Below are 27,732 nucleotides of genomic sequence, written 5' to 3'. Positions count from 1 at the left end.
GGGCCATCTGTGGACAGCCATTGTCAGGTCTCCCCAGAGATGTCCCATTGGGTTCAGGGCTCTGGCCGGCCACTCAAGGACATTCACAGAGTTGTCCCTAAGCCACTCCTGTGTTGTCTTGGCTGGGGTCTTGGGGTCATTGTCTTGTGGGAAGGTGACCCTTCTGCCCGGTCTGAGGTCCCTTGTGCTCTGGATCAGGTTATCATTATCTCTGTACTTTGCTCCATTCAGCTTTCCCTCCACCCTGACCGGTCTCCTCTTCCCCAGCATGATGCTCCACCACCAGGCTTCACTGTAGGGATGGTATTGGGCCGGCGATGAGCAGCGCCTGGTTTCCATTCCCCCTGACCGTCCGCCCCTTCCCCAGCATGATGCTCCACCACCAGGCTTGACTGTAGGGATGGTATTGGGCAGGTGATAAGAGGCGCCTGGTTTTCATCCACCCTGAGCGGTCTCCCCTCCCCCAGCATGATGCTCCACCACCAGGCTTCACTGTCGGGATGGTATTGGGCCGGTGATGAGCGGCACCTGCTTTCCATCCACCCTGACCGGTATCCCCTCCCCCAGCATGATGCTCCACCACCAGGCTTCTCTGTAGGGATGGTATTCGGCAGGTGATGAGCGGTGCCTGGTTTCCCTCCACCCTGACCGGTCTCCCCTCCCCCAGCATGATGCTCCACCACCAGGCTTCACTGTAGGGATGGTATTGGGCATGTGATGAGTGGCGCCTGGTTTCCATTCCCACTGACCGGTCTCCCCTCCCCAGCATGATGCTCCACCACCAGGCTTCACTGTAGGGATGGTATTGGGCATGTGATGAGTGGCGCCTGGTTTCCATTCCCACTGACCGGTCTCCCCTCCCCAGCATGATGCCCCACCACCAGGCTTCACTGTAGGGATGGTATTGGGCATGTGATGAGTGGCGCCTGGTTTCCATTCCCACTGACCGGTCTCCCCTCCCCAGCATGATGCCCCACCACCAGGCTTCTCTGTAGGGATGGTATTCGGCAGGTGATGAGCGGCGCCTGGTTTCCATCCACCCTGACCGATCTCCCCTCCCCGAGCATGATGCTCCACCACCAGGCTTCACTGTAGGGATGGTAGTCGGCAGGTGATAAGCGGCGCCTGGTTTCCTCCACATAGAACGCTTAGAGGTCAAAAAGTTCCATCGTTGTGTCATCAGAGCAGAGGATCTTGTTTCTCGCAGTCTGAGGGTCCTTTAGGGGCATATTGGTAACTCCAGGCGGCTATATTAGAGTTTAGACATGGCAGCACATATTCAGTACTGGTATATTAAATATTACACATGCTGCTGGCAAAGTGTAGTGATATATATTACAGTACAATGACTATAATACGGGGCACAATATCTGATTATATGGCTGGAAAATAGAAGCTACAATCTAATTATTGTCTGTTAGGCTGGGCTCACACGAGCGTCATTTCACCACATATTACGCGTGCGATAAGCGGTGAATGTCAGTGAAAGTACATTGATTTTCATTGATCCATTCACATTTGCCAATATTCATTGTGCGCCATGTGTGTGCATAAAAGAATTCAGCTTGTTGTATGTTGCCGTGTATTACGCACGATAGAGCCCTATTCTCTATGGTACATATACTATACATTGCGTATGGACGGCATTTTACGCACTGTAGCGAGAAATTTAAACAAAGAAACCAGGAAGACTTTGCATGACAGCGTGCGTGAGATGCGTGCGTGAGATGCGTGCGTGAGGTGCGTGCGTGAGATGCGCTGCCGCACACGGCGATGGGCCGCATCACGCAGTGTTTATACATACCGTCGTCTGAACCCGACCTTGGAGTTCAGATTTTCACGACATTGACTTTTACGAAGTAGGTCATACGTGTCAGACGTGGACAAATTGCACCGAGCAGCCAATGAGAATCCTACCTTTTGTCACATGGAGCTGTGAATAACCAGCAAAAAGGTACGGTTACATTACATATCATGTGGGGATGAAGAGGAGCGGGTGATGACACTGGGCTGAATGTAGCAGATCCCAATGCCACTCGCTGGGGTACGGGGTGCTATCACTAGTGCTGCCCGTCACATGGAGAGACTTGGTGGCTACCAAAGCAGTGGCTCAAAGAGTCAACAATACAGTTCGTCAGTCATGGGTGTCCATCTTGTCCCTGTGTGTTTGAATCTGTTTAAAGCAAGGGCAGACTCGCACAAGGCTTTGTTGTCCACATTCTGTCAGTTTGCGAGGTCTCCCTGAATGTGGCGGCACCGCACACACTGCATGGCTTCCATCTCCTAATAACATGGCCAACAGTGGACTCTTGAAGGTCCAGAAGCTGCGATGCCTGTACTGATTGGTTGGTGACATCCCCCCCCCCACCGCCCCACCCCCACCCCCAGACCCCGTTGTCAGCTCTACACCTGATGACATCCCCCCCAGACCCCGTTGTCAGCTCTACACCTGATGACATCCTCCCCCCTAGACCCCGTTGTCAGCTCTACACCTGATGACATCCTCCCCCACCAGACCCCGTTGTCAGCTCTACACCTGGTGACATCCCCCACCAGACCCCGTTGTCAGCTCTACACCTGGTGACATTTCCCCACCAGACCCCGTTGTCAGCTCTACACCTGGTGACATCCCCCCGCCAGACCCCGTTGTCAGCTCTACACCTGGGGTCATCTGATGGTTTCTGTACTGGGGTCTCCTGTGTGATCCTCTCCTTTATACCTGTTGCTATTAGGGTTGGGACATCGACACAAAAATATCGATAGTCGATAGTATTGACTATCGTTGAACAAACTATCGATTATTGTAAAATATCGGTGAAAAACTATCGATATTTCGATATATCGACTTTTTAAAATTATATATATATATATATATATATATATATATATATATATATATGACGAAAGCCCTTACTGACTGACTCGTCACTAATTCTTCAACTTCCCGATGTCATAGAAACATGACATTTGGCACAAGCATAGATTATGTCAGAAATGGGAAAAGCTGATGGGTCCCAACTCCATTATTCAGTTCTAAGTGCAGAAGAATTAGCACTCAAATTTTACGTACGGAATCTAATTCTCTCACTTCCCGATGCAACAAATAATTACACAAATTTTTACCGCACAAATGTGAAATTTGCCATGACCATTCTTTGCGTACTAAATATTGAAAAATTAAAGGGTTGCAACTTGATTATTCAATCCTATGCATAAAAGTAAGTGACCCCCTATGTAATGTAACTAATAACACACATCTGTACTGCACAAACTTGACATTTGGCATGACCATTCCTATGTTATGTAACTAATAAGATATCTGTACCCCGCAATATATGAGACAGTTATACTCAGAAATATGAGTATATACTGACAGGAATAAAACTGAGTGTTGTAGGTATTGAAAGGCTGTAAAGTACAAAAGGAAGTGGACATGGACTGCTGGGATGGAGTATACCTTTAAGTATAACAAGGGCTGCTACCTTCAGTCTGGGGAAGAAATTTGAATTAAAAGGGACGTTTCCTTTCAGGGTAAAAATGAGCAGCATGTGTGAGGTGGACATTTTGTGGGGTGACATTATCACATACAGTCTGAGATAAATCTCTCTCCTATCTGCCTATACACTGAGAGGAATCTATCTGATCTGTGTGTTATGAGCAGCGTGTGAGAGGTGGACATTCTGTGGGGTGACATTATCACATACAGTCTGAGATAAATCTCTCTCCTATCTGCCTATACACTGAGAGGAATCTATCTGATTTGTGTGTTATGAGCAGCGTGTGAGAGGTGGACATTCTGTGGGGTGACATTTTCACATAGTCTGAGATAAATCTCTGTCCTATCTGCCTATACACTGAGAGGAATCTATCTGATCTGTGTGTTATGAGCAGCATGTGTGAGGTGGACATTCTGTGGGGTGACATTATCACATACAGTCTGAGATAAATCTCTCTTCTATCTGCCTATACACTGAGAGGAATCTATCTGATCTGTGTGTTATGAGCAGCGTGTGTGAGGTGCACATTCTGTGGGGTGACATTATCATATACAGTCTGAGATAAATATCTCCCCTATCTGTCTATACACTGAGAGGAATCTATCTGATCTGTGTGTTATGAGCAGCATGTGTGAGGTGGCACATTCTGTAGGGGGACATTATCACATACAGTCTGAGATAAATCTCTCTCCTATCAGCCTATACACTGAGAGGAATCTATCTGATCTGTGTGTTATGAGCAGCGTGTGAGAGGTGGACATTCTGTGGGGTGACATTATCATATACAGTCTGAGATAAATCTCTCTCCTATCTGCCTATATACTGAGAGGAATCTATCTGATCTGTGTGTTATGAGCAGCATGTGTGAGGTGGACATTCTGTGGGGTGACATTATCACATACAGTCTGAGATAAATCTCTCTTCTATCTGCCTATACACTGAGAGGAATCTATCTGATCTGTGTGTTATGAGCAGCGTGTGTGAGGTGCACATTCTGTGGGGTGACATTATCATATACAGTCTGAGATAAATATCTCCCCTATCTGTCTATACACTGAGAGGAATCTATCTGATCTGTGTGTTATGAGCAGCATGTGAGAGGTGGCACATTCTGTGGGGTGACATTATCACATACAGTCTGAGATAAATCTCTCTCCTATCTGCCTATACACTGAGAGGAATCTATCTGATCTGTGTGTTATGAGCAGCATGTGTGAGAGGTGGACATTCTGTGGGGTGACATTATCATATACAGTCTGAGATAAATCTCTGTCCTATCTGCCTATACAGTTGATAGGAATCTATCTGATCTGTGTGTTATGAGCAGAGTGTGAGAGGTGGACATTCTGTGGGGTGACATTATCATATACAGTCTGAGATAAATCTCTGTCCTATCTGCCTATACAGTTGATAGGAATCTATCTGATCTGTGTGTTATGAGCAGAGTGTGAGAGGTGGACATTGTGTGGGGTGACATTATCACATACAGTCTGAGATAAATCTCTCTCCTATCTGCCTATACACTGAGAAGAATCTATCTGATCTGTGTGTTATGAGCAGCGTGTGTGAGGTGGCACATTCTGTAGGGGGACATTATCACATACAGTCTGAGATAAATCTCTCTCCTATCAGCCTATACACTGAGAGGAATCTATCTGATCTGTGTGTTATGAGCCGCGTGTGAGAGGTGGACATTCTGTGGGGTGACATTATCATATACAGTCTGAGATAATTCTCTGTCCTGTCCTATCTGCCTATACAGTTGATAGGAATCTATCTGATCTGTGTGTTATGAGCAGAGTGTGAGAGGTGGACATTCTGTGGGGTGACATTATCACATACAGTCTGAGATAAATCTCTCTCCTATCTGCCTATACACTGAGAAGAATCTATCTGATCTGTGTGTTATGAGCAGAGTGTGAGAGGTGGACATTCTGTGGGGTGACATTATCACATACAGTCTGAGATAAATCTCTCTCCTATCTGCCTATACACTGAGAAGAATCTATCTGATCTGTGTGTTATGAGCAGCGTGTGAGGTGGACATTCTGTGGGGTGACATTATCACATACAGTCTGAGATAAATCTCTCTCCTATCTGCCTATACACTGAGAGGAATCTATCTGATCTGTGTGTTATGAGCAGCGTGTGAGAGGTGGACATTCTGTGGGGTGACATTTTCACATACAGTCTGAGATAAATCTCTCTCCTATTGGCCTATACACTGAAAATCAGCAAGAAATACAATTTATGAGAGAGGGTTTTTTTTCAAAAATATATAAATCCTAGGAAAGTTCTTTTTGGCACACGCTACCGTTAGGCCTTTAACTTCAGGTAATAGGCAGGCGTTTATGAGAAATTCATTGTCCAACTGTGATAATTTACAATAAAATTGTGAACCAACATGGAGTACAAAGAGGCCCTCACCACCTAATGCGAGTGCTTGTAAAATGTATGAAAAATGGGACGTTTTAAAAGTTTTAACCCCCCCTATGCTGAGTTAGATTCCGAAGTTTAGGATTTTACATTCATATTGGTTATTTACAACAAAAAACGACCGTTTTAGTTTTAACGGGGAATTATCATTTCCTTTTAAAATTCAATTGTTTTCTTATTTGTTTTTCACAAATCTTCCTAATTTTATTTTTTATTTTATATACAGTAAATGTCGCATGGTTACCTCCACGTGGTGTCTCCTGGGTAACGCCAAAAACCATGCAAAATGGTGAACATATGTTTTTCCTCAGTATCTCTAAAGTAACCACGACTTCATAAGGTCTTCCATGTGAACACCAGATAAACACCAGTACCAAATTAACTCGGGCGAAGCCGGGTATATCAGCCAGTGCTGTATAGTAATAAAGCAGGTCGAGGGTTAATAAAGCAACAATCAACAAAAAATACATAGTTTTCTGTTAAAACTTTAAACTGTTGAATTTCTTATTAACTTCTAACTATTAATAATATCATGAAAACATTACAGATGAAACATACAATATAATGAGGTCCGTGAGAAAAGCTTTTTATCATCGGCCCCGATAATCGTTATCTAATATTAATTAGCTGTCTGCTCTCCCTTCACATGACCGGGAGTGCAGGAAGATGATTGGAGGTAAACCCACTGAGACCCGGTCCTGCCAGCGACAAGGAGGCCAGAAGCCGCTGGAGCTGACGGGTGTGAGCAGGATCTGTGTGTGGTTGTGGGGCTGCCTGCCCTGCATCTTTGGAAGTTGCCGCTGAGGGACCAACGGTCTCCATGGCAACCTGTAAACAATGCAGGGCCTGGTAACGCGAACGCAATTGTCATTGTGTTAGATGGGTCTCCTATCTTTTCTATGGGCGTTAGACGCTGAACGCACGACATGTCGCATCTCCTTTTCTGGACGCGACCTTCGTGCGTTCAGCGCAGCCCTCCATCTTTCATTTAGACAGCATTGCCCACAGCCATGGCGTTAGAAACCAGCGTTCAGAGCCCGCATCTAACACGATGAACAAACGCATGTGGAGGAGGGGCCGAAGACCCCACTGCAGCAAACCTGATTGGTCAAAAAAAGGCACCTGACACTTTCCAAAAATTTCCAGAACTTGTTTATAAGTTCATTAGTGCCGCGAGCAAAAACGACATCCTGTACAACACAAAGGGAAGGGCGGAATGTAAAGAGAGAAGATCCGGTCACCGGACCACAAGACAAATCCATGTTATATCGCCTTAAACTACCGATGTTACCGATATATCGGACATAACAGTATCGATGGAAAGTATCGCCAAAGCATCAGCCATATAGCGATATATCGGTTATCGATGTCCCAGCCTTAGTTGCTATCCATCACCTGACCGCACAGCATTGGTGGGGGGCCAATACTTCTGTCTACATCGTGTACGTGAACAATCGTGTCATTCTGCTGGGCACGGAGTAGATGCCACATAGTAGGCCCACACTAGCGGGCGGCCCAGGTATAACGTCTTATGCAGTGCGCAGGCTCTGACAATAAGCAAACTCCTGCAGAAGAGCAGCTGACAACTTCAACAAAGATTTTAGTGTTACACTTTTAGGTTTTGGGCTTTGACACCCACATCACATATGTTGCCTCCGCCAGCTGGTGGCACTCAGCTGACATTTGGCATGTTTTCTATACGGTCATGCAGGAACCCATATGGTGCTTGAAGCCTGATGGCAGAGGAAATTATGCAGATGCTTACATCGCTGGCGGTTTTGTGAGAATTCCCCAAATCCCTTTTAGTTCAGGTGTTTTCTCTCAAATGTAGTTATTTCAGCAGCAATTTCAGATTATCCTACATGTGGTCCAACCCCCGATCACCCGAGACCAAGATGGGCGGGACAGAAATTATCAAGTGCACTGTGTCAGTGTACGCAGAACTATCATCATTCCCATAGAATTATCAGGCCGGATATTAGGGATATAAGATAACTACTTACCCAGACGGCATCTCCTACAAGTAGGTTGTTACCATCAAATAGCATTTTTTGAACCAGTTTTGTTACAAAGTAACAAATATGCATTCTACTTTGTATTCGATGTACATAGGGGGCAGTATTATAGTAGTTATATTCTTGCACATAGGGGGCAGTATTATAGTAGTTATATTCTTGTACATAGGGGGCAGTGTTATAGTAGTTATATTCTTGTACATAGGGGGCAGTATTATAGTAGTTATATTCTTGTACATAGGAGGCAGTATTATAGTAGTTATATTCTTGTACATAGGAGCAGTATTATAGTAGTTATATTCTTGTACATAGGAGCAGTATTATAGTAGTTATATTCTTGTACATAGGGGGCAGTATTATAGTAGTTATATTCTTGTACATAGAGGGGCAGTATTATAGTAATTATATTCTTGTACATAGGGGGCAGTATTATAGTAGTTATATTCTTGTACATAGGGGGCAGTATTATAGTAATTATATTCTTGTACATAGGGGGCAGTATTATAGTAGTTATATTCTTGTACATAGGGGGCAGAATTATAGTAGTTATATTCTTGTACATAGGGGGCAGTATTATAGTAGTTATATTCTTGTACATAGGGGGCAGTATTATAGTAGTTATATTCTTGTACATAGAGGGGCAGTATTATAGTAGTTATATTCTTGTAGAAAGGGGGCAGTATTATAGTAATTATATTCTTGTACATAGGGGGCAGTATTATAGTAGTTATATTCTTGTACATAGGGGGCAGTATTATAGTAATTATATTCTTGTACATAGGGGGCAGTATTATAGTAGTTATATTCTTGTACATAGGGGGCAGAATTATAGTAGTTATATTCTTGTACATAGGGGGCAGTATTATAGTAGTTATATTCTTGTACATAGGGGGCAGTATTATAGTAGTTATATTCTTGTACATAGGGGGCAGTATTATAGTAGTTATGTTCTTGTACATAGGAGGCAGTATTATAGTAGTTATATTCTTGTACATAGGAGGCAGTATTATAGTAGTTATATTCTTGTACATAGGGGGCAGTATTATAGTAGTTATATTCTTGTACATAGGGGGCAGTATTATAGTAGTTATATTCTTGTACATAGGGGGGCAGTATTATAGTAGTTATATTTTTGTACATAGGGGGCAGTATTATAGTAGTTATATTCCTGTACATAGGGGGCAGTATTATAGTAGTTATATTCTTGTACATAGGGGGCAGTATTATAGTAGTTATATTCTTGTACATAGGGGGCAGTATTATAGTAGTTATATTCTTGTACATAGGAGCAGTATTATAGTAGTTATATTCTTGTACATAGGGGGCGGTATTATAGTAGTTATATTCTTGTACATAGGAGGCAGTATTATAGTAGTTATATTCTTGTACATAGGAGCAGTATTATAGTAGTTATATTCTTGTACATAGGAGCAGTATTATAGTAGTTATATTCTTGTACATAGGGAGCAGTATTATAGTAGTTATATTCTTATACATAGGGGGCAGTATTATAGTAGTTATATTCTTGTACATAGGGGGCAGTATTATAGTAGTTATATTCTTGTACATAGGGGGCAGTATTATAGTAGTTATATTCTTGTACATAGGGAGCAGTATTATAGTAGTTATATTCTTGTACATAGGGGGTAGTATTATAGTAGTTATATTCTTGTACATAGGGGGCAGTATTATAGTAGTTATATTCTTGTACATAGGGGGTAATATTATAGTAGTTATATTCTTGTACATAGGGGGCAGTATTATAGTAGTTATATTCTTGTACATATGGGGCAGTATTATAGTAGTTATATTCTTGTACATAGGGGGCAGTATTATAGTAGTTATATTCTTGTACATATGGGGAAGTATTATAGTAGTTATATTCTTGTACATAGGGGGCAGTATTATAGTAGTTATATTCTTGTACATAGGGGGCAGTATTATAGTAGTTATATTCTTGTACATAGGGGGCAGTATTATAGTAGTTATATTCTTGTACATAGGGGGCAGTATTATAGTAGTTATATTCTTGTACATAGGGGGCAGTATTATAGTAGTTATATTCTTGTACATAGGGGGCAGTATTATAGTAGTTATATTCTTGTACATAGGGAGCAGTATTATAGTAGTTATATTCTTGTACATAGGGGGCAGTATTATAGTAGTTATATTCTTGTACATAGGGAGCAGTATTATAGTAGTTATATTCTTGTACACAGGGGACAGTATTATAGTAGTTATATTCTTGTACATAGGGGGCAGTATTATAGTAGTTATATTCTTGTACATAGGGAGCAGTATTATAGTAGATATATTCTTGTACATAGGGGGCAGTATTATAGTAGATATATTCTTGTACATAGGGAGCAGTATTATAGTAGTTATATTCTTGTACATAGGGGGCAGTATTATAGTAGTTATATTCTTGTACATAGGGGGCAGTATTATAGTAGTTATATTCTTGTACATAGGGGGCAGTATTATAGTAGTTATATTCTTGTACATAGGGAGCAGTATTATAGTAGTTATATTCTTGTACATAGGGGGCAGTAGTATAGTAGATATATTCTTGTACATAGGGGGCAGTATTATAGTAGTTATATACTTGTACATAGGGCTCAGTATTATAGTAGTTATATTCTTGTACATAGGAGGCAGTATTATAGTAGTTATATTCTTGTACATAGGGGGCAGTATTATAGTAGTTATATTCTTGTACATAGGGGGCAGAATTATAGTAGTTATATTCTTGTACATAGGGGACAGTATTATAGTAGTTATATTCTTGTACATAGGAGGCAGTATTATAGTAGTTATATTCTTGTACATAGGGGGCAGTATTATAGTAGTTATATTCTTGTACATAGGGGGCAGTATTATAGTAGTTATATTGTTGTAAGTAATCTTAATCTTTAAAAACAATGATGTAGGTGTCACAGTATTAGAATATATGGTACTCCTATTGATAATACCAGTTCCAAAAATGTGACTTGGCCCCAGACAGGCTGCAGTGGAGTCCCTGGTAGCTGACTCCAGGTGGTCCGGCTCCGTTCCTCATGTACATGGGATCTAAGGCCCTTCCTGGAATCCAGCAGTCAGTAATACAAGCTGTGACCTGCCTAGTGTGTTGTCTGCTCCCAGCATGTAGGGCTTAACCCTTTCGCAGCTGGATTTTTAAAGGGTGAACAAACTACCCATGGGGGTGTGTAATTCTTCCTCATTTCCTAAAGCAGAAAATTAGACCCTCCCTGGTAGAGAGGCAGCGCTTGGGCTTAGTCTCCCTGCATTATGGTTTTCTCATGCTTATTTATTCCCCTACTCGTCAAGGAAGCTCTTGTGATTTCTTCCTGATTTGGTTTCTACACAGTTTTGTATTTAGAGCCTTGTATGGCGCAGTGTGTAAGCTCTCGCTCACAACCTGATGGTTGCAAGTTCAAACCCCGAATGGTTCAGGTAGCCGGCTCAAGGTCGACTCAGCCTTCCATCCTTCCGAGGTTGGTAAAATGAGCGCCCAGCTTGGTGGGGGGTAATAAATAAAAATTACCTAAAAAGCGCTGCGAAATAAGTTGGCGCTATACAAATAACAAGATTTATTTATTTTATTTTGTAGTTTAGTGGCGCTATATCAGGACAGGTTGCTTTAGAGTTGGACTATTAACCCCTTAGTAACGAAGCCAAATTTTGGAAATCTGACATGTGTAACTGTAACCTAGAATAACTCTGTAAAGGTTTTGCATATCCAAGTGATTCTGACCTTGTTTATTCACCACATATTGTACTTCATTTAGGTGGTAAAAATAGTCCGAAACTATTTGTGTATATTTATTAAAAGCGCCAAAATTGGGCAAATGTTTTTAAAAATTACTTTTTTTTCTTCTTCACATTTTCAACTGTAATATCTCAAATATGTGCAAACATACTGGACACATTTTTGCTAAGATATATATTTCCATCTGTTCACTTTATTCTAGAAGCATATTGGAAAAACATTAGTTTTTTTAACCATATAGGAGACGTACAAAATTAAACTTAAATTATTAACATTTTGAGGAACATTTTGTTTTCTGTCACCAACCAAGATTACAAAGGCTCATAGACGTCAGAATGATGGATACCCCCACAAATGACCCCATTTTAAAAACTACACCCCTTAATGTATTCACTGGGGGGTCAGGAGTATTTTGACCCCACAGTTTCATTTCAGGAGTTAATGCAATTTTTGCAAATATGTCATTTTAAAGACAGTTTTTTTTTTCTATATTGCACATGAAAATGAGGATTTGCACCCCAAAATGCATACCCCCGTTTGTACCCATTGTGGCCCTAACTTTCGGTCTGTATGCACAACGGGGCCCAAACTGAAAGGAGCAGCCAGGGGCTTTCAGAACAGACATTTTTCTTGAAGGTGATTTAGGCCCCATTGCCCACTTGTAGAGCCCTTGGGCAGCCAAAATAACGGAGAACCCCCACAAATGACCCCATTTTAAAAACTAGACCCCTTTACGAATTCATCTAGGGGTGTGCTGCGTAGTTTGACCTGACAGTATTTGAATGAATCTAAGGGCTCACACCCACTTGCATTTTTTTAACACTGCGGTTTTTTAACGCGATTGTCAATGGGACTTTCTAATGTTAAAAACGCATCACAAGTTTGTGTTTTGTGTGATTTTTCTGTGATGCGTTTTTAACATTAGAAAGTCCCGTTGACAATCGCGTTAAAAAAAACCGCAGCCACATCAGAGCTTAAAAAAAAGGCAAGTGGCTGTGAGCCCTAAGCAAGGAAAAGGTAACAATTACAATTTTCATTTTTTTGCAATTGTGTTATTTTAAAAACAGTTTTTTTTGTATAACACATATATGAACGAAGACTTTCACCCTAAAATTGATGCCCCCGTTTGTCCCGTGTTCAGAACATGGAGCAGTCATGTCCACAGGCCCCGCGGATTATAACCACTTAGCCACGACATAAAAAGGCAATGGGGCCGTCACTAAGGGGCTGAGTGGTCAATCAAAACCAAGTGTACCTGAAGTGCACCCCTTCCCCTATATATCCTACTAGCCTGAAGATGGAGATGACCGGCACTTATGGGGGCTGCCCCACAAAAGCAAGGTATCCTCTATCTGGGCCCTAGATACGTAGATTCTAGGGGATAGAGGATAATTGCAGATCAGTGGGGGGCTTACAACAGGGACCCTCGCTGGTCCTGAAAATAGTCTGTTGCATCCAGGAATGAACAGAGCAGCTGCTGCACTCATTCCTGTGGGACTGCTGGAGATAGCCAAGCACCATGCATGCGGAACCTCTACTCCATTCAGTCCTGGACGCATCTGTCCCCACTTCTGGGACCACTGGGACCTCCACCGATCAGCAAGTTATCCTCCCTCCACAGGACGACCCCTTTGGTGAGCTAGAGATTAATCATTGCATACTAGAAATCATGCAACTTCCTGATGTGCCTGATGTTTCACTTCCTCACCATTTTAATGATCTCTGCTTGTTGTCAGTGAATTGGAACATTCAGGGGCGGAATAGCACTCCTGCCCTAATACTGGTCAAAGCTGAGGGCTTGTTACAGTGGTATCCAGTGCAGGCGATCCTCTGTGAGCTGAACACATCAGCAGCACAAAGCTCTCCTCTGACCTGGTGGTTTGTTACAATGTATCAGTGCAGGTCACATGTATCTGGAGTCCAGGCTGTTTACCTCCTATGGGGAGCAGAAAATGGTATATCAAAACCGCAACCAAAAATGAGACAAATGGGTGAAATCTGCTGTGAATCCACATCAAAAGCTGCTTCAATATCTGCACCAATGGCGCAGACTCTCTAATCTTTGGCTGTGATTTTGATGTGGTATTTGGCACTGTCCGCGCCATTTTCTGCTCCGTGGGAACAAACTGCAGGCTACTTGTGGATGTTGATGCGGAATTGAATGGCTTAAAACCTGCCTGCAGTTCTGCATGAGACCCGCAGGTGTTGGTGTGGCATTCCGCAGCTGCAGATTTGGGTGCGTCCTCATCCCAGCCCATCAGAAAGGTCGGTAAGGCTATGTTCACACTGTTTGCGATTGATTTTTCATATGAACCTTCCACATTGAAAAAACGTAGCATTTACAGTCGCAGCCGTTCTACGCCAAATTGTGCATCAGAATTCGTACCAAATGGTGCGGTTTTTGAAGCGGATTTGCTGTGGACATTTCTGCACCCAAAGACACCGCTCAGGCTGGTTTCACACGGGCGAGCGCGATATTTGGCCGAGAATTACGCTTGTGAACGTGTGTTTTACCCGTGGATGCGCTGCGTTTTTGAAGCAAAAATGTCTCACATCACTTCCGTGAAATTGCGATCCTCTCGTGCCGGTGTCATGTGCGATGGAAGATTGGAAGGGTTTCACATTGATTTCAGTGAGAAACCTCGCCTGCACATCGCCCTCGCCTGCACATCGCCCTCGCCTGCACATCGCCCTCGCATGCCGTGTATTTAAGGTCCCATTGAAATCAATGGGCAATGCGTTCCATGGTGGCGCGAAGAAATAGGACATGCCGTGATTTTTTTCCTTGCAGCATCGCTCATGCGTCTGACTCCATTCAATAGAATGACGTTTATATTCATGAGGGTTTTGTTCATCTCGCAACGCACAAAACTCACGCGAGATTCACGCTCGTCTGAAAGTAGCCTTAATCTGCTGCTTGCTGTCTACATGCAGATTTTGGGGCTGAATGTTCCCTAACCCTCTGACGCTTTGGGGCATGCATGTGTATGGCGTGAGATCAGGAGCTCGTCCCGCTTAGAAACAGCCATCAGCCATCCTGTATGTGACAGCTGACACCCACCTGTAACAGCCATGATCAGCGCTCATGCTGGTCGCTGCTGACAACTGCATTTAAATGTCCCGAGTCCATCCTGATCCCGATGACATCACAAGGTGCCGTTCAGTAGACATGGCAGCCTGGGGCCTTCTGAAGCCTGGGCTATCATGTATCTCTGCCTACTAGCATGGGCCTGACCTAATAGAACACTGGCAGCAATACCATATATAGCAATACTGAGGTATTGGAGTATATGGTGTAAACGATCAAACAATCACAAGTTCAAGTCCCCTATGTGCGGCTAAAATAAGTGAAAAACTAATTTGTAAAAGTTTTCAGTCCATGATCTGGTCCATTTAATAGAACTATCGAGAAATACAACCCGTCCCGCAAAAAAACAAGAAGTCCTCAGACAGCTGAAAAATCAACAGTTATGATATTTTGAAAGTGGGGAGGAAACACTGAAAACCCAAAAAGAAAAGGGCCGCGTCATTAAGGCCTTATTAACACGACTGTATGCGTTTTTACGTTTGCCCGTACGCAAACGCCCGTATAATCCCACAAGTAAAGAATTGCCGCAATCAAGTCCCGAACCTTAGCCGCGTATTTCCAGCCGTTCACACCGGCTGCTGCTGCGTCTCGGCAGGAGAATCCACCATAGCCATGAAAATCAGTGATTGCTGAAAAATGCTCGGAATGACCAATAATGGTTAAATCGGGCGAGCAGTCTCCTTTTCCCAGTGTTGTACGCCAGATAACTCTCACCCTCCCTTTTTTCCAGCTTCCATTAAAGTCTATGGCAGCTTCCTGCGTATCCCGGCAAAAGATAGGGCAAAATCTATTTGTTCACGCCGTGTATAAAATCCGTGACCAAAAACAGTGGCATAGGTGCTATATTTCCAGGCACGACTTTTTTTACGCGCCCAAAAATCGTTCTCCTGACTGAATACATTGGGATCCAATGCTTCGGAGGGTCACGATCTTTGGGCGATTTTGTTACCTGGCTAAATACCTGCGTAAATCTGGTCATGTGACTAAGGCCTAAGGGGTTAAGGTTTTCCTCAGCTGGAAGCCGCTGTAACAAACTCTCACTTGTGAGAAGTCTTGGGTCTGAATCGGTAGGTACAGATATTTCCATTCACTGACAGGCAGCAGAAATGCTTATGGCAGTGAAGTGTAACCCAGGGAGTCAGCGGGATCCCCAGACGCACCACAAGAGCCCTGGAAGAACAGACGGCTTCTTTCCAGATGGCTGCTTCTAGAATGTGAACCCTCGCCTTAAATGAAATGCTGCAATACGATCACACCCCTGACCTTGGGTTCGGATAGATATGCATGCTGGTGTCACGTACGCAGCTCTCCTGCAGCTCTGCAGGCTTTACAGGCAAAAACATACAAAGCTGCACGTGGATTGGCGATTACCTGGAGACATTGTGTGATACTGCGAGGAGAGCTACTGTGATACATACACTGGGTGGCCCTTTATTAGGACCCGCAGACCCATTTATTAATGCCCCGACCCTCTCATGATTGGCGCCCCCTGTATGGTAATTCCCCCCGTGACCCGGAGTGCGGCATAAAATCACATGACAAGTTTTCTGTGGATCAGTTTCAGTGTGAATCCACATTAGATGGAAGATCCAGCGATCGGAGCGACTTCCAGCGAGGCCGGTCATCGGTGCTAGACTAGCTAGCGGCTCACTGCCAACCGCGGGAAGGGGGGTTCTTGTGTAACGGTGTGGAGAGTATACCGAGAATGCAGCGATTGAGGGATTACATCCAGCGAAGGGGGATCCTGTGGACGGAAACAACTCATCACTGAAGGGGCCTCGCATCGCCTCTGTGATATTCCGATCCTCGCGACCGATACAAGATTGCAAGTGTTTCCCATTGATTTTACTTATATCGCATGGCACGCACACAACAAGACATGCGAATGCCTGGCGATGTCCTTAAGGTCCTATTGAAACCGATGGGCGATGCGTTCTGAGGAACACGAAAAAATAGGACACGCTGCGATTTTTTTTAACCTTCAAAAGAATGGAGTTCATATTCGCAGGAGTTTTGCGCTCGCCTGTTCGTAGCCTAAATCTGGGGAAAACGGGGGCGCCGTGTATTTTTATGCACAAGAGAAAAAAGCAGATGATGCGCAGATCGCAGGCAGATGTAAAAATGGACACGCAGCGCACACGGATGTCACGCAGGCAGACTAGCTAAAATCAGAAGTGCTCCTGTGAATAAGGGCAGCTTTCAGGCTGGAGTTCTGTGATATGGATGGAACACGCGAGGCCTTTTATACACAGGAGACTTTTTTTTTTCCTCTCGGACCAAGAAAAATAAATCTCTGCGCGTCCTATATTATTATATTTGGGCAATTCTTGTTTAAGAATCACCGCACTAACATGGAAATGCGAGTGCAATGCGATTTTTCTATTTTTACTGTTGAAAATCGCGAGGGTCCCCATACAGCGCAGCGGACGGCCAAGTTGTAAGTTGAAGAGTTCGACATCAATCTCAGTTTTAATACAGACCTCTCCCTTGTGAAAGCTCTCTCCGACATGAGGCCCCCTTCCCACGTGCGTATGGCGTCAGTCCGAGGTCCAGATGTGTTCTTTTTCCAGCAGAATTACGCAGCGTATCACGCATCGCCTTGCGTATTGCGCATGCATTTCCACACTTCCATTGACTTCTATGGGTAATTTGGTGCACAAATGAGCAGGAAAATGGAGCCGGCTGCTGGGGGCTTTTTGGCAACCGAATTGTGTGAAGTAACCGACTGAAATCAATGGATTCTATTCTGTAGGGATTGCGCACACAAATACACCCATGTGAAACGGGCCTTATTCAGTGATTTTGGGGCATCAAGCTGTTGCAAAACTACAACCCCTATTATTCCTGGGAGTTGTAGTCCAACATAGGTCAGGAACACAGTTCTCAGTCCTCTACATTCACATTTTGTCTGTCTATGGCAACCAGTCTCGCCTGTATCACATTTTGAATCCAAGCTAGAGGCGGCCCGACAGGGTACCAGAACCTCCATGACCGCCTGTATGGCATCTTGTATCCAAGCTAGAGGTGATACAACAGGGTACTAGAGCCTCCATGCTCGCCTGTATCACATCTTGTATCCAAGCTAGAGGCGGTACAACAGGGTACTAGAACCTCCATGTCCCCCATATCACATCTTGTATCCAAGCTAGAGGCGGCCCAACAGGGTACTAGAGCCTCCATGACTGCCCGTATCACATCTTGTATCCAAGCTAGAGGTGGTACAACAGGGTACTAGAGCCTCCATGCCCAACCTGTGTCCTATCTTGTATCCAAGCTAGAGATGGCCTAACAGGGTACTAGAGCCTCCATGTCCCCCATATCACATCTTGTATCCAAGCTAGAGGCGGTACAACAGGGTACTAGAGCCTCCATGCCAACTCGTATCACATCTTGTATCTAAGCTAGAGGTGGTACAATAGGCTATTAGAGCCTCCATGTCTGCCCGTATCACATCTTGTATCCAAGCTAGAGGCGGGTACAACAGGGTACTAGAGCCTCCATGCTCATATCACATCCTGTATCTAAGCTAGAGGTGGTACAACGGGGAACTAGAGCCTTCATGCCCGCCTGTATCACATCTTGTATCCAAGCAAGAGGCGGTACAACAGGGTGCTAGAGTCTACATGTTCCCTGTATCACATCTTGTATCTAAGCTAGAGGTGGTATAACAGGGTACAAGAGCCTCCATGCCCGCCCGTATCATATCTTGTATCTAAGCTAGAGGTGGTAAAACAGGGTACTAGAGCCTCCATGCCCACCCATATCACATCTTGTATCTAAGCTAGAGGTGGTACAACAGGGTGCTAGAGCCTCCATGCCCACCCATATCATATCTTGTATCTAAGCTAGAGGTGTTACAACGGTACTAGAGCCTCCCTTCAAGGGGTCAGTTCTCCACAATAAATGTTACTACTGATTATATATATATATGTGTGTGTGTGTGTGTGTGTATATATATATATATATACATACACACACTCCTAGGAGAGGGATGTTACTGACAGTGAGTGTGTATTAAATGTCTCATCTCCACAAGATTACTTGGTTTCTCCTCCTGAGAACAATCACATTTTGTATATATTTAAATGCTTAATGATTCAGGCAGGGAAGGGTTAACCCCTTAATGACCGGATCAGTCTGGGAGATGTTACAGATCGGACAGGTGACACCTTGCCTCCTGTGCCTTTCCTTGCTGCTCTGTCTCTTTAGCACCCTCTTGTCATAAAAATACCTCTTTTGATGCACAATTTGGTGTCTTGGGTATGGAAGGGGGTGGAGGGAGGAGTATGGTGGGCTCTGAGCCGGGGAATGGATAGCTCACTGTCCACTACTGGCCTCTATCTTTAAAGTGAAGAATAACAGTCACTCAACCATCGTCCACCTCTGATGCAACTGTAGCAATCAAGTCAGGAAGGGGAAAAGGGACCCGACATGTTAGATCACCTCAGAATCCTCCACTCAGAAAGCTCAGACCTCAAGGTTGGATTTCAGAAAGGCGGATTTCAATGAACTCCGAAAGAGGAGAGGAAGAATCCAATGGCTGGATGTTCTTAAGGACAGAAATGTCCAAGAAGGTTGGGAAATATTGTGAAATGAGATTCTCAGAGCACAATCGTTACCAATCCCTAAAAGAAGGAAGAATGGGAAGCATTTAAAGAGACCAGGATGGATGAACACAAAACTTGTACACATGTTAGAGGAAGAACAATATGTTTATCAAATGGAAAGAGGGGGAATATCTAAAGGAGAATATAATGCGGTCTGCAGAAACTGTAGGGCAAGGGTCAGAAAAGATAAAGCTGATAATGAATTGAGGCTTGTAACAGAGGCCAAAAGCAAAAGAAAAGTCAGAGATGCTATAGGATGTTCACAGGATGAAAATGGTGAATTGGTTAAGAATGAAGTTGAGAAGGCCGAACTGTTACATTACTACTTTGTATCTAATTTATCTCCGAAAGTAAATTAACTGATCTTCCCTGTGCTATTGGGGGAATACAAGAATGCAGGCTATCTATAAGCAGAGAGATGGTGAAACTTGCATGAATACAAGTCTCCAGGTCCAGATGAATTATTACATCCTAGGATACTGAAGGAAATAGATCTAATTGCTTAACCACTTGCCAGAATCTGTAAAAATTCCTGGAGAACAGGAGAAGTCTCAGAAGATTGGAGAATGGCAAATATTGTCCCTAGCTTCAAAAAAAGGGAAGAAGGTGGATCCAGGAAACTACAGGCCTGTGAGTCTGACTTCTATTCAGGGAAAGATCTGCAAACAAATTATTAAACAGCATGTATGCAAGTTCTTGGATGAGAATGGAGTAATTAACCAGAGCCAGCATGGGTTTGTAACAAACAAGTCATGCCAGACGAATCTAATTTCCTTCTATGACAGAATCACCGACTGGGTTGATCAGGGAAATGCGGTGGATATAGTATATCTTGACTTTAGTAAAGCATTTGACAAAGTATCACATACCATACTTATTTAGAAAATGACCAAATCTGGGATTGACAAGGCAACTGTTAGGTGGATTCACAATTGGCTGAGTGATCGTACTCAAAGGGTGGTCATAAATGGCTGCACATCCAAGTGGAAGAATGTATCAAGTGGGGACCACAAGGCTCTGTCCTAGGCCCAGTGGTGGTCAAGATTGCTATAAATGATCTGGAGGAGGGAGTCGAGGGGAAACATCAAATGTGCCGACGACACAAAGCTAGGAGGGATAGCTAACACTAGGGAAGAGAGAGACAGAGGATTCAGCAGCAGCAAAAAAAAAGGCAAACACAATTCTGGGATGTATTAAGAGAAGCACAGAGTCTAGATCACATAAGGTCATTATCACCTCTACTCTTCCTTAGTCAGACCTCATCTGGAATACTGGGTCCAGTTCTGGGCACCCCACTTTAAAAAAGACAGACGAACTGGAGCAAGTTCAGAGAAGAGTTACCAAGATGGTGAGCGGTCTGCAAATCATGTCCTATGAGGAACGGTTCAAGGATCTGGGAATGTTTAGCAGAAGAGAAGGCTGAGAGGAGACTTAATAGCGGTCGACAAATATCTGAAGGGCCGTCACAGTGCAGAGGGATCAGCCCTATTCTCATCTGTACAAGGAAAGACTAGAAGCAATGGGATGAAACTGAAAGGGAGGAGACACAGATTAGATATTAGACAGTGAGGGGGATCAATGAGTGGAACAGGTTGCCATGGGAGGTGGGGAGTTCTCCTTCAATGGAAGTCTTCAGAGGTCGGACAGATATCTGTATGGATGATTTAGTGATCCTGCACTGAGCAGGGGGTGGACCCGATGACCCCGGAGGACCCTTTCAACTCTACAGTTCTGTTCTATGATTCTATATATAATTTGTAAAATCCCTTTAAATATGTCCCCACAATGTCCCGATGTCCAAGTTAAACTGACAATCATTTATTTCTCCCATTCATATAGTGCACACGTATTCTGCAGCGCTGCACATGTTGCCATCACTTGCGGCGGTCACTGTCACCATTGGGCTCACTATCTAATTTCCAAATTAATCCACGAGTGCTCGCTGATGTCAGCACTTTGCTTTCCACTTTTAACAGATCTGTTTATTTAAATGTCACGGACAGCAAAACTGATTTAAAACTGAACCTGCTGATCTGGTAGACGGATCTGTAAAACAATGAGTGGGCCATGTCTATCCGTTTGTTTCTGTTTCATTTTCTTTAGATCCATTTTTAGTGGACGTGTTTGGTCTTTTCCTCTGCGTATTCTTGTTTAGAAACGGATCCATTAAATGGACATCAAAACCCGAAACCTTTCCCTTCATCCATTAACTATAATGTAAAAAAAAGGAAATCTTTCCATTTGATTGTTTTTTCCGCAGAAACAACAGCGTGACGGTCTGCGCTATTTATGTTTTTAAAAAATGGAAATCAAATGTAATAGCTGCAAACTGAGCTCGACTGAGGCACTTCAGTTCCCATTGAAGTCTATGGGAACTTAAAGGGGTTGTACCACGATAATACCTTATCCCTCGTTCACAGGATAGGGAATACTGATCGCGGGGGTCTCACCGCTGAAGCCCCCTGATGATCTCGGGAACAGAGCTCCCATGTCCCACTCCTCTGTCACTGGGGGGGTTGTCGCTTCTACTCTCGCAGTGATGTCAATGAATGGAGCGCTGGCTAAGTATACATGGTCAGTGCTCCATTCATTTCAATGGGGCTGATGGAAATAGCTGAGCAGGTGCCGCTCAGGTATATCCCCAGACCCTCTGAAAGTAGATGAAGCACTAGTACCCTTGTTCCACAAGAGTCCTTTCCGTCGCCTCCTCACTGCGGGGGTGGGGTGGGAAGGGAATAACCCTGCAATAAGGAGTGGGGAGACCCCCACCACCGATCAACAAGTTACCTCATATACTGTGGATAGGGGATAACTTGCAATTAGGATAAACCCCTTTAAGGGTGCGTTCACACGAGCACATAAACGGCGTGTTTTTGCGCCCAATCGTATAAACGTGACCATCTGAGGCATTGGTTTCCAATGTATTCGTTCGCACGGGCGATTTTACGGCGCGTAAAAACGGCAACCCGAAAAAAAAACGGAGCATATGCGACCGAAATACGCGCCAACGCATATTCGATGGCCGAAAAGATAGTTTGCAAAGTAGGAACAAACGATAATACGCTTTCTAGCTCTGGTCGTGATCGGCGAAAAACGTTCTTTCCGGCTATTATACGCTGCGCTCGTGCGAACGTAAATACGCCTACGCTCGTGTGAACGCACCCTAAAAGGGTAAATCCATAGGATAGGTAATAAAAGTCTAATCAGTGGGGATCCTGCCCCCCCCCCCCCCTCCTTCTCACGGTGTTCTGCACCTCCTGTAGTGAGGACAAGACTGAATGAAGCAATTGCTGCAAGTGTGCGGTGCTGCGCCATTCATTTTCAATGGGATTGCTGGAGATAGCCAAGCACTTGTACTTAGTCTTCCCTATTGAAATGTGTGCAATGCATGCTCGGCCATCACTGCAGTCTGCCATCATTGTAGGTGGGTTCAGTGAAGCCACGGTGACAGAAGAGGCACAGGACCCCAGCTCTCAGGATCAGAGGGGTGATCAGTCTATCTTGGTACACCCCCAGTAAACGGAACCATTGATTTCTGTTTGTTGGCTTCTCAGACGGAGCAGCTAAACGGAAAACAAAACGTAGATGTGAGCCTGCAGCACGCTTGTGGCTCCCATCCTTCACCAGCATACTTGTTTTTACCTTCTCCGCTACAGAGCAACAACATGAATTATTTTGCAAGAAAGGGGTATGTATACCTTTAAGAGATCCCCCTCCCCTTTTTTGAATTGCTACAATTTGGCAACAATGTTCTACTCTGCTCAGTTTAATTATATAGAGTTCCTGCGGAACCACAAGTCCTGCAACAGCACTGAGCACCCCAGTGTCCCCCTCCTGCACAGGCACAGTTTAGGTGGCATCTGGCAGGGGGCGCCCCTCTTCCTCGCTGCGTGAGAACTTTTGTCACTCTCCCTAAACTCAAACTTTTAGACCCCGCCCAGATTCTCAACGTTCCACTCTTGTGGGTTGGCTCAGGGGGGCGGCCCCACGTGGGCTCTCGGCCAATAGGAAGCTAGGACGGCGGAGTATTGTGATGCAAATCAGAGTCTACCTAAAAGGGGCCGCACTGCCCGGAGCTGAGTGGAGTCAGACCTGTGCAGCGCTCTGTGCCGGGAGGAAACCCTGCACAGTCCCGGAGTAGTCCCTGCTGGAGCCTCGGATCGCCAGCCTCCCGCCGTGCAAGTGCTGGAATACTAGTGCACCCCAACTGTGCAAGCCTGGTTGGATCAGTAGCACCTAGTGAGCAAGCCTGGGATCCCTGGAAACTGCACTACAAGCCTTGGATCCCTGGTAACTACAGTGGAAGCCTTGGATTCCTGCTATATACGGTGTAAACCTTGGATCCCTGGAAATAGCACTGCAAGCCTTGGATCTCTGGTAACTGCACTGCAAGAAAGGGTTGGACAAGCCTTTACTGGTGGTCTATTCTTTACATCCTTGTCCTGAAACTGGGATTACTACAAGTGTTCCCTTCCAGGCCTCCTGCATCCAGCTGAGCACTCTGCGCAAGGAGTTACACGGTGCAGAAAAAGAGAGAGAGGAAGTCTTGGATCTACTGAGACCCTTCTAGAGACTGGCAAGCGACTAGTGGATCTTGGCAACTGGATCAGCACTTCCCGTGCTGTCCAAAAACTTCATAATCTGCAAAAAAAAAAACAACCCTTTCTTTTGGTCTCTTCTTCAGTTTGTAGATACCTGGAGCCAACATCTTCTGAAGAGACCTTTCCACCTGGAGCCCTCCCAGCCATGAGCCAGACAGAAGTGTCCACCTGCTCCATTCCTCACACTCAACGGGTGTTCCAGGAAGCGGTGAGGAAGGGGAACACTAAGGAACTCCAGTCCCTTCTCCAGAACATGACCAACTGTGAGTTTAATGTCAATTCCTTTGGTCCAGAAGGTCAGACGGCCCTGCACCAGTCTGTTATTGATGGGAACCTGGAGTTGGTGAAACTTCTGGTCAAGTTTGGCGCAGACATCAGACTGGCAAACAGGGATGGCTGGAGCGCCCTGCACATAGCGGCCTATGGTGGCCACCAAGACATTGTCCTCTATCTTATCACCAAGGCCAAGTACTCTTCCAGTAGTCGGTGACTTCCTGCAGGACGCTTAGAGACTTTTCCACCACTTCCTATTTTGGGGGGGTTTAATCATTTTTTTTGTTTTGTTTTTCAGTAAAGAGGCTGCTTTGCTTGTGACTTTACGGCGAAGCTCAAGATTAGTTGGAGGCGATTCCAGCCCCCCCCCCCCCCTCCCTCAAAAAGTTTTTCCGATTATTGGATCTTCTCTTCCTTTTGGTTACTAAATCAACTGAAACTTTTTTGTTTCTTTCGATGATGTTTTTGCCACGTCAGTGCGGAACTTGTTCTTAGGTACAAACGACAGATTGTCTTGTGTTTTGGGTTTTTATATGACAATAACAACTCCTGCCTCTTCATTTGTATGTTGATGTTTTTTATTTTCTAATTGACATGAAAAGCTGCTGTTGGTCTCCAGGTTTTAGGAAGTTTGGGGCCCACAAAGACATATTAATTACTATTATGTTGTCCTTTTTATACCTTTGTTTGGTCATCTACCTCGACTCTTAGCACAGTATTCAATAACCAGCACCAGATACTGTATGCTGCACCTGTAGGTTATCTGTTCGGTGTTCTTTCATTCCCATGTCGCCTCCCACTAGAGTTCTTTTCTTAAGACAATTAACATTTCAGCGGTAATTTACCCCTTCCTTTCCGTTAGACCCTAACAGTATAGCTATAAGGATAACTTCTGGTGTTGGTACAGCCCTGGTCATTCCAACAGATTATTTCACCCCCCCCCCCCCACTCTTCTCCCCTTTAATCCATTAATTTGCAAAATATTCACACCCTAAAGTTTTTGAGACAAAAAAAGAAAACAGTCCCGTAGAATTTTTGACCAAGAAAACTTGAATAATAAAATGTCAATTTTACAATCTTGTAGATCGGACACCGAAATGTATATTAAAATAAGCAGATCTATAGGCGAGAGCGTGTGAAATTGGCATATTCTGTTTTGCACAGGCGATAGCGCAGGGGCTCCCCCTGCTGCATGTAAAAGTGAGTTGCAGGATTGTGAATTTGACCTGTTGACTACTGACTTTAACTTTAGATGTTTAGAACCACATGGAGGATTTATTTTTCTTTTTTTAATGTTTAATTTTTTTTAATTTTGAGAATGGGACGAAGGCGAGGTTAGTTCCTTTATCAAAGTGTGTGCACAGACTGAAGCTGCTCTAGGAAAGAAAGAAACCGCATCGCAGATGGATCTGATTATCAGTTGCCGATGAGACGTGTCACGTGTTGTATGTCTTGTGGTTTGTCTGCACTAAAGGAGCGTCTTATCAAGGTTTTCATGGGATGCCCATTTTACCCTAAAGCCATTTTGCATTGCTGTGATTCATTGACAAGGCCACAATAGTATATAGAATCCAGATTATTCTGCGGGGGTCAAACACCCAACTTTTTGGCTGCACAAGAAGCTGTTTTTCAACTTTGTGGAGCAATGTGAAAGTATTTTCGAAGTAACTTTGAGGCCTTGTCATCTTGTTTTAAACGGGGCCTTTGCCCAAAGTCTGCATCCTGCAGCCATGAATTAGCGGAACAACTTGAATGGAGCTTTTGTGCGTTCTATTATTCTATCTGCCGTGTGTTAATCGCACTCTGCGCAGTGCTGCACGCAGGTTCGCCTTAAAGCTCCATCTGCATATCCTTTGCTGGACCACAAGAACCACACAAACCAGGGTGATCCTTGATCTGCATCAAGGTGCCATTAAGCATTTTGCAGAGTGTAGAAGAAGAGGAAAAAAATATAAAGTCGAGGTGTAAACTTTTTTTTAAAGAAAAAAAAAAAGTCTTGTTGTGCTGAATTTTCAGCATTCTCCTTCCTTCCTTATTTAATCAGCCTACGTTGTTAGGCTGGTGTATTACTTGGCACCGATAATGCTTCTGTGCGATAGTTTGGGGTAGGGTTGGGGTGGGCCGGGAAAAGGGGGACAGCTGGAGAGGAAAAAGCAAAAAAAAACAAACAAAAACAAATGTAAAGGGTCTGTGGGAGAAAGGGATAGTTTGTATTAAAATGGAAAAAACTATAGAGCTTGTTGCACATATTCCAGTGGATCTGCCACCAGTAATGTCATAATATTTATGATGTAATTACTCCGACGTTCATCCCAAGGAATTTTTAATGTTTTTGGATTTTTTTTTTCTTTTAGAATGCAAAAGTCCCAGTTATTAAAGGGACATGCATTTATTTTTTTTGTTTGTTTTTTTATTTTTTTTTTGCATTATTGTATCTGACTGTGAAACTTGGATATGATTTGCAATTAACTACATTTTTTTTGTGTGTGTGGCGGGGATTAAGATATTCGTGGTTGCCATATGTTCACAAATTCAGCTCCCGTCTCACCTCCCCTCCCACCCCGCCTCCCTCCACTCCCTTTCTGTTGCATTGACCCTGCATGCCACCACTGGACTCGCTTTGCGTAAGGAGCAGGTGCACAGGCTGACTTCTGAATGGTCTGGCCTATTTCACTTTGTCTCTTCTTTTTTACATTGTACCCCCCCCCCCCCCCCCTCTTTTTTTTTTTTTTTTTCCTCTTTTCATTTTTCTTATATTTTATTTTTTTTAATTCTTGGGATGAACAGGCCGGTGTGTGGCTGTAATCTGCTCCAGAAAGGAGTTGTTCTGTGATCAATTGTGTTCTAGATACGGAAACATTTTTTTAATTATGTTAATTAAAGTTATAGGCTTATATTGAAGCTGTTTTTGTTTTTTTGTTTTGTTTTGTTTTTTTTGGATCGCCATGTTGTAACTGGATAAGGAAATAAAAATACGAAAAAGTCTGTAAAATACAGCATATTTGCAGTGTATTATATCATCTGTAGCCCCTGAAAGATTTGTTTTATAAAAAAGAAAAATTGAAAAAAAAAAAGTCTGGTCGTCCTTTTTTATTATTTGGTTTTAGAAGTCATTTTTGTATGAACCCTGATGGGTGAAGCGATCACAAAGTCTCTCCAGGATCGGAGCAGACCTATTTTGGAATAATGCAATAGTGATCTGATGGATTTGTTGGAAAGTAAAGGCATTACTGAGGGGTGAGGCATCTCTGTTTTCTAATGAATACATAAATGACATCTCCAAAGTGCTTAAAGGGGTCGTCCAGTTGTAAACGATCAATGATCTGTCCTCAGCATAGGTCATCAGTAGGGTTCTGCCATCAGAGATTCCCCAATCAGCTGGTTACAAGGCCAGTGCGCTCATGCACTTTGCTGATTTCTGCCGGCCCAGCTTGTATACTAGTGAA

General features: G+C 43.9%; 1 protein-coding gene across 1 annotated transcript; it reads left to right on the top strand.

Annotated features, from left to right (window-relative positions):
* Positions 1–23,506: 23,506 nt before the first annotated feature.
* Positions 23,507–27,351, top strand: NRARP (NOTCH regulated ankyrin repeat protein). Its single transcript, XM_066580054.1, has one exon. It carries the CDS (start codon positions 24,159–24,161, stop codon positions 24,501–24,503), a length of 345 nt encoding a protein of 114 aa, XP_066436151.1. The 5' UTR covers positions 23,507–24,158; the 3' UTR covers positions 24,504–27,351.
* Positions 27,352–27,732: the final 381 nt, after the last annotated feature.

Source organism: Eleutherodactylus coqui, chromosome 10 (assembly GCF_035609145.1).
Source record: "Eleutherodactylus coqui strain aEleCoq1 chromosome 10, aEleCoq1.hap1, whole genome shotgun sequence".
NCBI classification, from domain to species: domain Eukaryota; kingdom Metazoa; phylum Chordata; class Amphibia; order Anura; family Eleutherodactylidae; genus Eleutherodactylus; species Eleutherodactylus coqui.
Note: the sequence above shows the minus strand (reverse complement) of the source record. Positions and strands in the feature narration are given on the sequence as shown.

Bases quoted from the DNA above. Each gene is read 5' to 3' on its own strand.
- NRARP (XM_066580054.1), top strand. From the start codon at position 24,159: ATGAGCCAGACAGAAGTGTCCACCTGCTCCATTCCTCACACTCAACGG.